At 46.8% G+C, this 17,355-nt stretch overlaps 1 protein-coding gene across 3 annotated transcripts in view; it reads left to right on the top strand.

The window, feature by feature from the left end:
• slc25a21 (solute carrier family 25 member 21) overlaps positions 1-17,355 on the top strand; it is a 73,755-nt gene that overhangs the window by 40,684 nt on the left and 15,716 nt on the right. For all 3 annotated transcript variants that reach the window (XM_080535978.1, XM_080535977.1, XM_080535979.1), the window contains exon 3: positions 7,326-7,374. In XM_080535978.1, the coding sequence (XP_080392104.1) occupies positions 7,326-7,374 (49 nt within the window). The remainder of the gene's footprint in view (positions 1-7,325; positions 7,375-17,355) is intronic.

Below are 17,355 nucleotides of genomic sequence, written 5' to 3'. Positions count from 1 at the left end.
ATTCAATAAAATAAGAAATATGAGTTGGACTACCCCTCTCAGAAAAAAATAACCAGTATATGATTTACTGTATTTTGCTCTATCTGATCATCTGTCAGCCATGGTCATTTGTCATGCAAGATTTCAGTGTGTGTACGTGCGTGCATTTGTGTGTATGTACACGTGTGTGAACGTGTGAGTGTGTGTATGTGTAGTGTGGTTAGTGCCAAAGTGTCTTTTGAGTGAATAATGAATGATTAATGTATTGTAGCTGGAGAGGTGATTGATAGCCTCACACAGTTGACAGAGGGAAACAGGGAAAGTACATGGCAAAGGCAAGTGATTTTAGGGCCAACTCAATTAACATAATATGAAAGAGTGAGAGAGACTCTTTCTCTCTCTCTCTCTCTCTCTCTTTCAAACCTTCGTTAGAAACTCAGTATGTTTACGTTGTGGGGACACTGAAGGAGGACCATCCTGACAGGTGCCCTGCTGTAGTTAGGAAATTTGTTTAAAGGTTCTCCTGGTGAATGGCTTGAGGATAGGATGACACGGAGCACTTCCTCTCAAACATCAGTTACACCAGGTTTTGCATTGACTCCTTTTCTTCTCCTCCTCTCATCCGCTTCCTGACATTTGCATCTGATGGACTGGGCTCCCAAAATGTGACTGCTGGTAGTAGGACTGGAAGAAAAAAAATCAGGTGTAGTGCTGAGGCACAAATATGTACATTTCAAGCCTGCAAACTGCGACACTTTAAATGAATGTGCAATAACACTATGTGCAATATGACAACCCTAGTCGTCTATCTGTACAGAATAGTATAGTGGATAATGTACATAGCCTTTATTTATGTAAACCAGCTCCTTCCCTTCTTGTCTTTTTTAGTTTTTTTTTTCTTTCCTAGCACCAGGGGAGCCACCCCTCCTAAATTTCGTTGTTTGGTACCTGTACTATAGCAATGACAATAAAGACCATTCATTCATTCATTCATAGATGCTAGTGACAGTGGCATTGAATGGTAGTCAGGTGGGAGGCCTGTGGAGGCTGGTGGAAGTAGAAATACCGGGTTCATTGTGACACATGGAACGGAATGAAGAATGGTGTCAAACAGCCTGTCCTCCGATTTCTACCTCCAGCAGCCTCCACTGTGGTAGGTAAATGAAACAAAAACAAACAAAACAATGACAGCTTCGGAGGTGTTTTGAATGTCGAGAGAGAGGGGGAGGGGGGGGGGGGCAGAGAGAGCAAGAGAGAGGGAGGGGGGACGTAGAGAGAGAGAGAAAGAGAGTGTGAATGAGTCTTTGACAGACAGGCCAGACCCAAGACAACAAGATGAAACATTGTTTTCCATTGCTTAGTCTCAGGTGACAAGAGCATGTCCCTAGCCACAGTGAGATCCCTTTTTGTGTGCAAGTCTCTGAGCTGTCTTAATCATGTCACTCTACCACCTGAGAATTAATGGTATTATCTTTCTCACTCCAGTCCCCTAACAGGTGTGGTCCCATCATCACCATGACAGGAGTCACTGTAATGTCACCTGTGCGCTCTGACTAAGATTTCCCCGCAGCTTCAACTGACAGCCATAGACTTTTGTTTCCCTGTGCATTGTAGATCGCCGAACAGATTAAAAAAAATAAAAAGTCTTCTGTCCTGTGGTTGACGAGGAGTTAGCAAGAAAAAAAGAGAGGAGGATTAATCACCCCCCCCCCCCCATGTTGAAACTGACACCGCGCGCCCACAGAGGCGATAACAGATAAAGCAGCAGCACCAGTAGCTGGGGCAGGCCCCAGGAATGCCTGGGCTGTTTGCAGAGCCGGGGCAGATGCAGCACAGCGCTCGACAGGGGCCCTCAATAAAATCCCCCGCTGTCATTGGAGACGGCCCGCTTGTTTTTCTAAGCGCCCTTTGAGCTTTTTCAAGAGAAGAATTAGGGACTGTTTGGGGAATTAACTGGGATGCTGCTCCACTCCCCGACACAGGAAGCCTGATTGTGGGATCTCTGTGATTAATAGCTGTGTCCGCCGCGTGCATGCTTTTCTCTCTAGTCTCTCTCTCTCTCTCTCTCTCTCTCTCTCTCTCTCTCTCTCTCTCTCTCTCTCTCTCTCTCTCTCTCTCTCTCTCTCCCTCATTGCCCCTTCATTATGGCCCTTCTTGTTCTCTGTAGGCCTCTCCCAGATGTCCTGAACCCATTATAAGGCCTTGTATTTTATATGTAAATTCCTTCATAATCAGTACCTTCACGCCAGTATTTGTTTAAGGGGCTTTCATTTTTTTCCTGCTGGTTATTATTATTTCTCCTCTCATTTATTTATGCTGAGAACAAAATGATCTACACCACTGACACGAGAGGAGCTCTGGACGGGAGCATAAATCACTAGTATTAATGGCTGCCTGCCTCTGCATTAATGAACTTTCTTTCCTCTGCTAAGCCCTTTAATTGCCTTTTAATATCCAGGAGTGTATGTGTACTTAACTCATGAAATACATTTTTTCTACCATACCCCCGCCTCCCCCTCCCCTCAAATGAGGTGATTATATGCTTTTGACGGATTGGTCTGTGCCTTGCGCAGGTTTGAATGTAGTTTACATTCCAATTTCAGTTTAATAGGATTAGATTTGAATTGTTGAGCACACTGTTTGCTGTAAAAACACGTTTGACTTGCAGGCAATGTTTCAATATTAAAGTGTGCTTCTCCCAGTAATAAGTCTGGTTTATTGGTCCAGCCTAATGCAGCCACATGTGAAATGGGTCCCTATATTTTACATTTATTCTCTCCATTTCCCATTTGGTTCGGTCTACATACTCACTGGCACTGCATGAAACATTGACAGAATATTACAAATTCTCTAAACACATTACCTAAGTTGTTTTATATTTCTAGGATTAAGCTACATCACACATGAATGTATAATTGAAACTGCAAATTACCAAAGGATTGTTTTTATTTGTTTTCCATGACTATTTGTACTGTAAATGTCCTTCCAATCTCCTTGAGTGTATGTGTGTGTGTGTGTGTGTGTGTGTGTGTGTGTGTGTGTGTGTGTGTGTGTGTGTGTGTGTGTGTGTGTGTGTGTGTGTGTGTGCGTGCGTGCGTGCGTGCGTGCGTGTGACTGAGGGATGCATTCCTCACACTTCACCCAGTTATGTTCTCTATCTGCCAGTTCAGTCCCAGAACCTGAAAGCCGTCTGTGCTCCCTGCTGCTGAGAGATAATCACATTGTCTTTGTTACAAGGGGATGACAAATTGAGAACGCAGTGGCTCTCAGTGTTTGTTTTGCATTCCACATCTGATGTGTTTTGAAATGTATTAATGGAGACATTATGCTTGATCGGCTACAGGTTCAGCCAACGGCTCTGCCAACCTCAGGGTCATATCAGAGAGGTGAACAGAAGTTTCTGTCATGCTTCAACTGTGGCAGCTTACACTCCTTACAAACCACACAAAGAGCAATTAAACTCTCTTTTCAATTCCAATGCACCAATAATCCTGTATATGGCTGCTGTGCTGTTGACTCAGGGTAAACTGAGGGAATCTCTAATTGCAGTTTGATGCCACTCGCCAAAACAGAGAAAGAGTGTGTGTATGTGTGTGTGTGTGTGTGTGTGTGGGTGCGTTGCTTGTGTGTGTGTGTGTGTGTGTGTGTGTGTGTGTGTGTGTGTGTGTGTTAGGGTTAGGGTGTTTCCATGTGATGGATGTCTAAACGTGACCTTCTTTACTACTCGTCCATTTTACTTGGGAGTTCCTCTTCCTGTGTCTGTGACTGATGGGAATTACAGTCATTCTGTGTGTGTGTGCGTGTGTGTCTGTGTGAGTGTGTGTGCGTGTGTGTGTGTGTGTGTTTATTTCCATGTGATGGATGGCACCTGTGAACGTTGCTCAATCTATCCCTGGCACACTACTGTTTTTCTTTCTCACTTTTGCGTGGGAGCAAAACCGTGTACTTTCCCGAGCCAAAGCCAACTTGAGATAATCATCTCATCTTCATGATGTACGATTCTTTTTTTTGCTGTGAGATAAGTTATCGGACTGATCTTACAACATGTTCAAGAGAAGGAATGTAGAAGACGAGGGTCTAGTTCAGGTGAAATCATAGTAGTGGGTCCCCCATGCCTCAGTAGAGACCCATGGCTGACCCATCCCTACGATGACTCTTCTAGCTGCTAGCCACACAGGCCGATAGAGTGATGTAGCACGTTCTGTAGTGTTGTTCTTCTTGTTTCTGCTGGCACTGACATGCTACCATAATGCTGCTCCTTGTCCTATAGTTCAAGGCCCATCCCGACCTCGTGCCAAAAGTCCATGTGTGTTAAACACTGCACATGATGGAAACAAAATGATGGAATCCCCCCCAAAAACGGCCGTGCGGTCAAAACTAAGATGTTGCCGTATAAAATCGGTGTAATTCGAAATTGTAGCCGCTCGTTTTTCATTAAGCAACAGTTTTGACGATCGTGTGAAGCAGATTTAGCCCTCAACACAGTTAGCCCTCAACACTGATATTTGGCACAGAGTCCAGTTGTGGTGTAGCTACAGTAGAAGAATGAGCAGTTGGCCCAGTTCCAGACTAAGCTGCCTCTCTTGCCATTCTTGAGTTGTGATTACCCGTGTGCGTGTGTGTCTGCAGGCGCCTTAGCCTTGGATGACAGGAGCTGTCATTGCCATTGTGCTGCAGAAACAAAAGAGCCTCTAAATAAGGGAATCCACCAATATTTGACTCGCTGAGGCAGAACAAAGCTACAAACGTCAACCAGATGGCAGGTCACTGCAATATTACTGTTCTATTTCCAGGAGTGGGAGGGGAGTGCTCTGCTCTCAGAGAAAGATGGAGAGACAAATGGGGGGAGGGGAAAGGAAAGGAAAAACCTCAAAGCTCAATGGCACATTGGCATATGTGCATATGCGTGCGCGTGTGTGTACATGTGTGCGTGTTCGTGTGTGTGCATGCGTATGTGCGTGTGTGTGCATGTGTGCGTGAGAGAGAGAGAGAGAGAGAGAGAGAGAGAGAGAGAGAGAGAGAGAGAGAGAGAGAGAGAGAGAGAGAGAGAGAGAGAGAGAGAGAGAGAGAGAGAGAGAGAGAGAGAGAGAGAGAGAGAGAGACGGTGGAGGCGTGTCAGGTGTTCCCTTGGGTGTGTGGGCCCGGGGATGCGGCCGCCGAGATTAAACAGTAGCACGTGCTGACAGGTGGCAGAGGCCCCATGATGCACTGGGGCCCACTCCATAATGTTGAGGGAGTTTCAACGTTTGGTTGAGCTGTTTTCAGGAAGGAGCCTCAACTTGGAGGCACAGCCAAGATTTGACAAGGTCATGTTTTTGGATGGAGAGGTGTACAGGGGTTATCTGGTGGTTATAGTTTGATATCTGTCACTCCAGCATTTTAGTGTTGCTTTAGTTGGCTCTTCTAGGGGCTGTGTCCACTCACCTGCCGTCACTTGTTCCCTTCAGGCGTCTCGTCCTCTTCAGGCGTCTCGTCCTCAGCGCCAGCAGACAGAGTTCTCAAACAAACATAGCATGGCTTCGCAGTCATGCTTAGCATTGCTAATCCCTACATAGCTCTTTTATCTACCTCAGTCTTAAAGTATGAGTTCAGAGACTTTAGGCCGGGGGTTCGGTAGGAGGTAGTATAGTTGATGTCACTGTTTTAGTTGAATTTTAAGTGTTGCAATTTTGCAAAGCCCTACTGTACCCAAAAGCCCAATGTTGGATCCTTCCTCTCCTTTCAAAGCGAGAAGGATTGCCTGGAGCTGCTCACCCAGCCCTGCTCTGCTTTTCTCTTTATTCAAAACGAAAACTATGACAGAGAAAACATGCTTGGCCATGAGAATGTGCGTTCGAGTCCCCTAGGGCTACTAGCCTGGCAGTGGTGATTAATTAATGATAAACGCTGTCCTAATGTTATTGTGTGCCTGACGTGGGTCTTTGGAGACAGGAGGAATCAGATTGTTTTTGTTGTTTCCAACTTCATCATCCTAATGCTGTGTTGGAGCGCAGGACCCGGGGGATTGGAGAAGGGCATTTTCCCACACTCGGCTGTTTCCCGTCGGTCACCTGTTGTGGCGTGTTCTGTCCTCTCCTTTTCCCAGCATGCTCTAGTCAGTGTTTGCACAGGCTCAGTGGGCAGGCAGGCAGGTTTGGCTCAGTGGGCAGGCAGGCAGGTTTGCACAGGCTCAGTGGGCAGGCAGGCAGGTTTGGCTCAGTGGGCAGGCAGGCAGGTTTGGCTCAGTGGGCAGGCAGGCAGGTTTGGCAGTGGAATGCTGCACTGTTTGAACATCGCGTCATCAGATTAGCTACCTGAAGAGAGCAGATCCGAGGCTCTCAGCTTTCAAGACTATTCATAATAACACTCAGGTAGAGATGTCCATCTAGCTATTGATGTCATTTAACACTAGGTTAGGTTGTGTCAATTGAATCCTTTTAGTTTTAATTTGTATTAAATAGGAGAGACTTTGGCCTGCTTAGATCTGCCAATAGCAGTGCCTTCCCGGATTAAAATGCAACTGTCGACAGGCCACATTTCTCTGTGGTATTTCTTGTGATAATTACTTTCCTGGAAAAACCCCAAGGAGACACTGTCCTGTTTATAGACAATATATTTAATGGAGCAAATTAGAATAGGACCCGTATTGCTGAGCAGCTGTGTACACATGAGGGGAATCTGTGTGGGAAACCATTAAATTCAATAGCACTGGGACGGAGTGAGAATCTGAGTGGAGAAGCCTGATTGAGTCAGAATACTTACAGTCCAATGGGTTTTTAACATAGATTATAGCACTGTGTGTGTGTGTGTGTGTGTGTGTGTGTGTGTGTGTGTGTGTCTGCGTGTGTCTGCGTGTGTATGGGGGGAGGCGTGGTGGGCTGACCGTGAGGCCCTCACTGATCACCAGGTTCCATTGATTATACAAACTTTTCACATCAACTGGGTTTGCTATGGAGAGGTTTGGAGACTTGAGCGCCTCACCACAATTAAACGAAATGAATAGAATGGAAGATTATATACTGTAGTGTCTCTAAGTGGTAGTTTCAGGGCGGGAAGGGGGGGGGGGGTCACCTCCTCCCTCATCAGTACCCACACTAATGCACAGTGGCCAGGAGGCTCACCACACACTTGACAGTTGCATTAGTGAGTCGAGATGACAAAAAAAAAAAAAAAGTGGTGATGGATGTGGTTCCCTGGCTGTCATGTAGGGCCTTGTGGATGGCTGCTGATGTTGGCAGACGGTTGAGAGAGTAGCTCTGGAGGCCCACGGTGACTGGGAGCTGGGCACACTCTTGGAGGTTAAAGGCAGTGAGGTTTTTCCTAATTTCATTTTGGATTTAACATAGCTGTTTTTCTTTCCTCTTCAGGCCTGGTGGAGATCTGTCTAATGCACCCTCTGGATGTAGTGAAGACAAGGTAGGTGTCCCTAGACCCCTCCCCCACATGACCAATACATCACCACAGCTCACATGGAACTTATGTGCTTGGCATTCTCCTGGAGAGGCATGTTTCAAATTCACATCTGCCTTGAATCCTTTTCGGAGGCTCAGTTATACAGCAGGCACTATGGCCTGTGTTTCAGAGTGCTTCTCATACCAGTGCTTTTCCCCCCTGCTCGCTCAGTAAGGCCTGCCCGGCCAGCGCCACATTCCTCTCTCTGTGGGCACTGATGCCAAAAGCTCATAGACATTTTGCGGAAAATGAAATGCATCATTTACCCATTACCCCCACAATGTTTAAGTAGTACGCTTTTTTATGTCTGCAAATTGTTCACATTTTTTACCTCATTATTTTTGGTTTAATCCCATCCCTGTTTTTCATGGCCCGTGGTTGTTGAAAAAGAGCGAAACATGAAGAATAAATCAGATGCTGAGAGCTGTGTTTCATGTTTGGGGTTATTTCTGTTTTCATCCCCTTTCTCTCTCTCTCTCTCTCTCTCTTTCTCTGTTATGCAAGAGTGGCAGCCCTCTAGGGGTATAGAGGGTGATCAGGACCCTCACACCACAGCCCCTATGCTCCATTCGGCTCAGCCAACCGTAAACAGGTCGTGGGCCGCTACTAAAGCTTTATAGTCTTTCACAGGCTCAGCCAAGACCTCTGGCTCAGGCTCAGCCCCCGACCACTCACCCTACCACCACCACCACCACCCCCAGCCCCCCTCCCCACTGCTTGTCAGTAAATTGTGCTGCTTTTCTGTCATTTACGGCAGTAGTTTCTTGGTAAATAAACTTCTAGGCGTGCCCTTTTAAAAAGTGAGATGGTTGCACTTTGAAGGGGATGCCACTGCCACCAGAAGAGAGAGGAAATGCAGAGATAAAAGAGGAGGGTGAGCGGCGTTGTATTAGTCGATATTCGATACCCCGGAGGCCTGCCGTGTGATTTATGGTCTTAGGTAGAAGGTATGGGGTTTATTACAGGTAAGGCCTGAGCCCTGCCTGTCTGTCTTCACACGGGGTCAGGGTTAAAAGTGCAATGGCTATTTTCTTTGTAATACTCTTCCTTAAAAAGTGATAAAAGCAACACTAAATTACGACAGCTTTATGCAGTTGTTTTCTGTTTGTGTGTTCCTGTGTCCATGTCGATGGCTATTCTGTGACGGTGTGATGGTATGTTGGGGTTTCCTTCTGTCCTCACTCGATGCACTGACTTCAGAAATGAGTTTGAATGCGAGACTCTTCAATAGATGGAAAAAACAGAACCGTTATTTATATTTTTTAACTGGATGTCGTAGTCAAGGCCAAAAATATGGTTATGCAAAAATAAGTTTATTGAATCTGCCTCTTTAAACTTCAGGAGGTTCTTGGCTGCTGAATGACACACACACACACACACACACACACACACACATACACACAAAACACACAACATCTACACATGAACTCATAGACACGAAGCATACGCGCTAGCTAGCTTATTGGGACACTGAGTGGGAGCTGAAATCTATTAGCGAGAGCCTTGGAGCCGGCCGGTGGGAGCTGAGAGAGACACAGGCACACCTCCACTGGGCAGCTCGCTCAGGCATGGCTCTTATTAGGACCTGGCTCCTGCTTTAATGTCCACTGGCCCAAATTGGAAGGCAACTGGAGTAAATTTACTTTTTTCCACCAAGCTGCCAACACGGTATCAAAGGGATTCTTTTTTTTTTCTGAAGGGGGGAACCTGAATGTGTACCTGGAAGTTCATGTTTACTTATTTTTCCCCAAATGAGGACCCTCCCATCGTGTCGAGGGAGAGTGAAATGGAGGTTGGGACAGGGAGCAGTTGCGGTGTTGCGAGAGGGAAAGAGGTTCAGATAGAGATTAAACCATGATAACACAACATTCAGAGAGACTCTTCTTTTCATCCTCATACGATACTCTTCCTTTGGGCTGATATATGTTGATTTATTTAACCTTTACTTCTCCAGGTTAGTCTCATTGAGATACAATCTCTCTTTTACAAGGAAGACCAAGACAAGACAGGGGGATGAATGGAGGTTAGCGGGGGATTCAGACGATGCCTTTGCTGTTTTGGTTTTACTCCCCCTAGTGTGTTTGCTCAGCAGCCGGACCATGACCCCTGTTATTCACCTCTAGTTACAACCACATCTATCTTACATCTGAGAGACTCACAGACAACCCACCTTTCATCATCCTGAATGATCACCTCTCTCACAGCTGCTTAAGCGTTACACAAATTGTGTACGCGCGTTCATGTACGCGTTTGAGATATACGCTGCAATCGCATGCTGACAGCGAGCATACTATTGTATGTACCTTAGCATGCACAAATAGCATGTTTCACACAAAGTAAACAGTTAATTGCCCCTGACCCTGACTCCCTCCATGGGTAGGGGCAGGAATGTGGCTGTTGGTTCCAGAGGGTGGGGTGGGTTAAGGGATGGGGGGGGGGCTCTTGGACTGCCAGGAGAGACAGTGGGGCTGGAGTTACAGCTTTTCATTAACCTGGAAACCACCTAGTTACATGGTTCATGGGCTGGTCTCAGCTCACTTGGAGGTAACAAAGGGTGTCGGGCGGCACTTTCGGCAGGGGGCCGTGTGCTCGGGGCACCCCATCTGACTCTGATCAGGCCCCACTTCTCATTAGAGAGCCGTGCAGAGCCCACATTTCCCTTCATGTCGGGATCCTGTTACACAGAGCTCCACCCTCGACACACATACTCCCCACCTTTAAAACCTCCCTACCCCGTCGCCACCTACCCCCCCTGACCCACTCACTGACACCACGCCTATGTGCCCAGTCCTATGTGTCCACTTACACCCCTCACTGTTGCCTCATCTACCATGATCCTTGGTGTCTTTCCCCACTCTGATCTCCCTCATGCCTCGATGTGCCTTGTCATCCTATACTGGCCCTTCTACACCACACCCCCCCCCCGCCTCTCCCTGCAAACTACAGACCTTAACCAGACATGGGTAGCTGGCCCAGCCCTCTCTAGCCCCGCCCCCTGTGTGTTGACAGACAGTTGCTCCACCCACTCCCTGTTTCCATTCCGGATTGATCCTATGTGTTTTGTGTGAATATAATTACTGGCTCAGTGACCGTGTTGCACATTTGGTCATATGTAGATCATATTTAGTAATTCAGTTGAAAGATGTATGACATCTTCATAGCAGTATTCTAAAGTGAATTAGATGAATCACTTCCATTGTAATGTGTTATTCACGGTCCTTATGGTTCAAGAATATTATGGTTCAAGAATATTATGTTAAAATATTATGTAAAAAAAAATAATAATATTGTATTTGGCTGTCAGAACCATTGTACATTCTAAAAGTCTCTTAAGTTCTCTAGGAGTCTGGCCATTGAGTCCCCCCCCCCGTCCCCCCCCCCCATTGGAGCATGATTAGAAAAACCTGGGGCTACCTCTGCCCTCGCGGCAGTCGCCATGACAACACAGCCTCCATTTGATCACAGCACGCATGAAAGTGTGACCCGCTCGGGGGCAGGAAAGTGATCTTTGACGAGGCCCTTTGACAGATGACGTCCTGTCCTGTTGGGTAACGGGGTGACAGTACGAGGATGCCATGGAGCCTCTTCTTCCCTAACCCCCCCCCCCCCCACAGCTCCCTCTCCCACTGTTCGGTGAACCCCGATGCACTTCTGGAGGAATCCCTGACACAACCCTCAAACAGCAGGGCACAAAGCGCAGAGGGCCCCATGAGCTGATCCTCCCTTGTAAAGAAACATGCAGGTCAGCAGCAGTCAAGTCTTCTCCTAATCCGGCCTGTCCTGTCTGGCTGTGTGGAGGCCAGGGGCCACTCAGAGTCGGCCTTTACTTCCAAATGATCAGGTATGGAGAATGTACTGTACTGTATTTACATATGCAATGTATGGATATTGGATATATGGATAAGTAATGGGACAGTGAAGCATTTTATTCTTCTTTTGGCTCTACACTCCAAAAGTACTACTGATTACTTACTGTTAACAATTACTATGAGGTTAAAGTCGAGATTATCAGCTTTTATTTGATGGTATTCCTTTACTGGTTTCACCATTCAGAAATTACACCACTTTGTATGCATAGTCCCCCTTGTTTTAGGGTACCCGAAACTAATAGGACAGATTTATCAAAATGTCCAAAGTAAGCACTCATGTTTAGTATCTGGTGGACAATCCTTTGCATTCAATAACTGCCTGAAGTCTTGTGACCCATTGACCCACCAGACGCTGGGTGTCTTCTCTGGTGATGCTGGTGATTGCCTGTAATGCAGCCATCTTCAGTTGTTCTATGATTAATGTATGCTCTTTTAACCCCCTATGTTATGCCCTTAAGCTAAATGCTTGTCCTGTCTACTTTTTTGTGCCTAGGTCTACCTATATTTTATCTTTTAAATGTACTTTTTTCCTCCAGGGAGCCGTATACAACATCATGGCATAGGGACTGCGGATGAAAACTAGCTTTCGGGCTAACTCTGGCGTATTTACAATTTATTTTTGTTTTATTAATATGCACTGTCCCTTGAATAAATAAATGAATCTGAATCTGAATCTGTTTGTTTGGAGGTGTTTTTGCCTAAAATCTTATCATCAGGAAACGAAATGCATGTTCAATTGGATTTAAATCTGCAGATTGACTTTTTCACTGTCAAGACCTTTCTACTTTTTGGCTCTGAAGAACTCCGTAGTTGCTATAGCAGTATGTTTTGGGTCATTGTCCTACGTATGACAAAGCACCATCTAATGATTTTCGAGGCATTTGCAAGCAAACAAGACGTTTCTGCACACTTCTGCCCACACTGCTGCCATCAACAGTTACAATCATCAATTAAGACAAGTTAGTACATTCTAGTGGCAGCTATGCATGCCCGTGTTTCATAGATAAGGTTGTACATCTTGGGCAGATCCTTTTTTCTCCAAACTTTTTTCTTGCAATCACTCTGGTACATGATCATATTAATGTCATCTGTCCACAAGACCCTTTTCCAGGCTTCTACAGGTACTTTTTAACAAACTCTAACCTGACCATTTTGCTTTTGTCCTTTTTGAGGATAACTAGTGGTTTGCACTTTACAGTGAAGGCTCTTGGAGAGTGTTCCTGATTGGTGGGACAGTTGTTTTGGGGTTTTTCTTAATTATGGTGAGTATTCTTTGGTCATTTGGCTCCCAAATGATGGGACAGAACACACCTGACTTACCAGTAACACCTGTCAACCCCCCCCCCCCCCCAAAAAAAAAGGTATTGTTCCAGTGTATATACACAGTGAGTGTACAGTATGGGTTTTTATAAACATTGAGCTAAGTACTGTCTATGCTCTTATTCTAAAGTATTTTCTCCCTGGGTCTCTTCTGTGTGTGTCAGGCAAAGCTGTAGGTGTGTGTGTTTATGTGTCCATGGGTAAAAGTATGTGTAACCATTATCAGTGGATGTGCACATTCCATTACAGTAATTTGTGAGAGTTGAGTCATTGTGTGCTTTGATTCTCCCAGACCCCCCCCCCCTCCCAGCGGTCACACACACACACACACACACACACACACACACGCACATACCCCCTGACACTACCCCGCCTCTGACACTCTTACATCCCCTCCTTGACTGACAGCTTGCACCTTACTCTGCTTTAAATCTCTAACACGTGTGATGTGCCACACACTGTATCAGTGCTGTTTGAGAAAATGACCATCTGTTAGTCTAATGAATTGCATTGCACAGGAGTAGTATGACATGGGAGTTGTTGAACCCCCCCAAAAATATGAAAGTAGACCGCAGCTCGTTGTGCATCAGATGCATAGGCCCTCTCTTTGCCCCGGTAGCTTCACCTTCCTCATCTGCAGTGTCTTCTCTGCCTCCTGCCGAGCCGGCTGCCACAGCACATTACGACCTGGCGTTAAACAGGTCCAGTCCAAGTAGGTGTCACACACACCCAAACGGCATTATGTTACAAACGTTTAAAATAAAAAAAAATAAAAAACTGTCCCAGTGAGCTGAAATGACCCATTTTAGGGGCCGTAAAGGGCTTGATGAAAACTCATTTGTTTCCCAGAGTCTGTCGGGGGGACGCCTTGTGGCATCTGTAACGTCCTCCACATTTCTCTCTCCCCATGGGTTTCCAGAGAGGCTGAGCCTCAGGAGGCCAGGGGGTGAGGAGGGGAGGGGAGGAGAGGAGAGGTAGTTGCGCTGTGGTCATATGGAGTCTCGGGTTTCGCCCGTTTAAACACACGGGGTAGTTGTCTTCTGTCTGGAACTGTGTGTTATGGCCGACAGTCGCCTGCTGGCAGGGGAGTCTCCGAAATCTTGTGGCATTTCCTCACATCAAAGTGGCTGTTACTGTCCTGTCTTGTCCTGGGCCGGAATGGGCTATCCCTGGATATCCTGAGCTATCCCTGCGAGGCTGTACTCAGCTGTCCCGAGCCTCCTTAGTCTTCTATAGCTCTGTCTTCTATGCAATGTACTTTCTACTTAGACAGTTGTGTTTATTGAATTATCAAGTAAATATCAACAAACATGCTCTTTGGTAACAGGTTAATTGGTCATTAAAAAATGGAAGGAGGATCAAGGCACTCTTCATAAATTTTAAATGCCACGATTTATGATGATGATGTTTAATTTAACAAACCCCTATAAAAACTCTGACCCATGTTTGTCATGGGCACCACTGCAGCCTTTAAAAACACCTTATTCTTCTTCTCTAAACTCCTGTCACATTGGAATAAAGCTTGGCTTGTTTTCCAGCAGCTCTCGTCAGGCTGTTTTATGCAGCTCTTCCTGCTCTGGTCTGGTTCATCAGTCTGATCCCAGGTCAGGGAGGTCAGAGTATATGAGGAGACATCTGGGCCAGCGAACTGGTCCCAGGGACAGAACGAGCATCATGGTAGGGGACGAGGGGAGTCAGTGTTTTTATCTGTGAGAAGAAGAATCCCCATGGACAGGAGGGATGTCATGGTTCTGTAACAGCCCCCTCTCTCCCTTCCCCAGCCTGCCTGCCTAACTGCCTGCCTGTTTCATAACCTGGGCCGTCCTGGGTCCAGTGGGCCTGTGGTGCCGTTGAAACCCAACCTGGCCTGGCCCAGACCAAGCCCCTGCAGCCTGCCGTGTCACAAGCGCCAAGGGTTTATCACTTCCCCTCTACCCCCATCTCTCCATCTTTCCCCTCTTCTTTATCTCTGTTCCCTCCACAGGGTCAGCTTTATTGGCCTGCTCCTGCCACACTCCTCCCCTCCTCCCCCTCTCCCCTCCTCTCCTCTCTTCGATACTCTTGGTTTGTCAAGAAAGGGATGCTTTTTATTTCTGAATGCGAACGTGTCTGTTACTGCTAGCTTCTTGTTACTAGTAATATGTAGCGTGCATGTCTATTGAAGTGATCATAAATTATGAATATTGATTGAATAAGACAAACACATTCAAGGTCATACACGTGTGTATCAGTGTTATTAACTAGTTATACAGTAAGCAATTCAGTCAATGCAATAATACAATGATTTATTCAGGCGATCAGTCAAACGGATGTAACAAGAACCCTTTCGTTTGGTCTCTCCCTCTCTGCCCGATGAGAGATTGATTGCCCTGACTCTGGATTCGATTGGATGCCCTTGTCTGCCATGTTGGATCATTTAGGTTAGAAAGCGCTCTTAACCTCATGTACCGATGCAATGGACTTCTGCCATCTTTATGATGCCGCTCATTAAAATTAACTGTCTGGCTGTAAAAAATAGATTTCCTTTTAATGCTGCCTTCTGGATTCTCTTATGCACTTCAGATCTCATATGAGGAATAGCACGACTCTCCACCTCTCTCTCTCTCCCTCTCCTTTTCACTCATTTACTAGTTTTTTTTCCCTCCTCCTCTCATTTATTTTCTGTCAGGGTAATTTACGCTCCATCATGCGGGAAGGTTTAAGTAAGCAGACCAAGACTGGGACTGGATTCTAGCTAGAAGAGACCTGTCCAATTGGATACCAACAAACAACCGCACATCTGCTCTAAAGCACTACAGCATTTATGGTGGAGCACATGACGTATTTTTTACATTGCGACTGTCGTAAAAAAAAATAACAACAGGTACAATCCCAGCTCTGGAAATATCATGATAGTTTATTGTATTGATCATAGTTACTATAGAGACTGTACTCTCCTAGAGGGACTCCAGTGATCTGAGATTCTAATGGCTTCTGGAGAAGAATGGAGATTCTTATCAGCAACGCAGCACTCTCTCCTCCTAGTCACATTGCTGTGGTGTCGCAGGGGGAATACCTCCTTATTTATTAACAAGGCAAGATTTTTAAAAGACCGCTTTTAAAAGAGCGGCCTGCCCCTTTTAAAAAGCAGGCTCATCAAACCCTCGCCTTTTGATCAACCCAGTAACCCCCACCCCCTTCCCATAGGCCATTCTTTTACACCATCATTATTGGGCCTCACCCCAACAGCTCACCCTCTCCCAGGTGACAAGCCCCCCTCCTGTTGGTCCCGAGCTGGGCCCTTTACCACCGGGGTCTGTGAGGGGACATGGCCCCACTGCTCCGCTTGGCCCTGAAACACTGCGCTCCTGTCTATAAAAAAATACAAAGAGGGGGCCAGTGTCCCGCCCTCTTTTTTACCTCTTGGCTCCTTTGTGGAGGCCTTTAGGATCTGCTCTTTTTATAGGTAGTGGAGGTCAGGTGGAGACGGATTATTTACCCCCTGAGTGCTTGTCTCTGCTCGCAGAAGCACCAACACTGCCCTCGCCTTCACCCTCACCTGGGCAGCGCCTTGACAGCTCAGGGCCAGTAAAGCACGGCCAGGAGGGGGGGGAGAGGGGGAGAGGAGGACTGTCGATGAACTCACACCTCTCATCACCTCAGAGTTAATCTCCTCTTGGTTGGGGCCAAGGAGAGAGGGATGCTGGGAGCTGGGTTCTTTAAAGAAGCCCCAGGGCTTTCTTTGGTTCCTCTGTCTGCTGAGTTTACGATTCAGGATGGCTGGCTCCCAAGGCCGGAGTGGGATCCGCACACAGCAAATGGAGGCCATCTTATCCTCTCTCTTTACCAGCTTCACTCAGTACCGTTCATTCTTATCTCTCTCTGTCTTGGCTAAATGAACATGAGGCTCTTCATCTTCGGAACACTTTAAAACAGGTTACGCTCATTCAGGAGTTAAATGACGTGTGCTTCCACACTCTATCACCCTCCATGTCGGCCATTGCAGCTCTTGGTATTGTGAAAGGCAGGGGCAGCAGTAGCCATCCACACACACCACAGAGCCTGAGGTTTGCCCTACTGCTACGGGACTCCTCTGGTCCCCCATTCCCCCCCCCCCATTATCTCTCTCTCTCCCTGTGCTGTTTGGGCCGTGGGTTTTTATGGCAGGATAGGAGAGGGGCATGAGGAAATGAGGTGACCCCAGGGTCATGTGTGGAGTCGGGGGGCTGGAACCGGACCATGGCCCTGCCACCCCACTCTCTCTCAGGGCCAGTTCAGGTCGGGCAGAGCAGAGGACAGGAGTGAGGGGGGTGAGGACTGGGGACAGGACCCCTTCCATCCTTGACCCTGGGCTCACATGCCTTTAATTAAGGTAGATTTGAATTTGTTTACAAGCCCCACTGGTCTTAAATCTTCCAGGTCTGTGCCCCCCCAACCCCCCCCCCCCCCCCCCCCAACACCAATGCCCTACCCCCGCACACACAACCCCTCACGCTGCCTTCTTCAAGTCCTTCTTTTCTTCTTATCTTTAATATGGTGTCAGACGTCTATTTATTGTGTTTTTATTATGTCTATTTATTTGTTTTAACTGGTTTTCAGGCCTGGGTTACAAGCTATTTGGGAATCCACAAAATAGGATTTTGGGGACACCCCTCTAAGATGTTAATCTGTTGTCGATATGAAAGGCCGCTCCCCCCCCCCCCCCCTCCTCCCCTCCAATGGAACCTGGGGCTCTTTATGGCCCCATCAGGCACCCGCCTCGACGACTTACTGCTGA

The sequence above is a fragment of the Nansenia antarctica genome (genome assembly GCF_963989245.1).
Source record: "Nansenia antarctica genome assembly, chromosome: 1".
Classification (NCBI taxonomy): Eukaryota; Metazoa; Chordata; class Actinopteri; order Argentiniformes; family Microstomatidae; genus Nansenia; species Nansenia antarctica.
The sequence above is the reverse complement of the archived record's forward strand: the minus strand, read 5'-3'. Positions and strand labels throughout refer to the sequence as shown.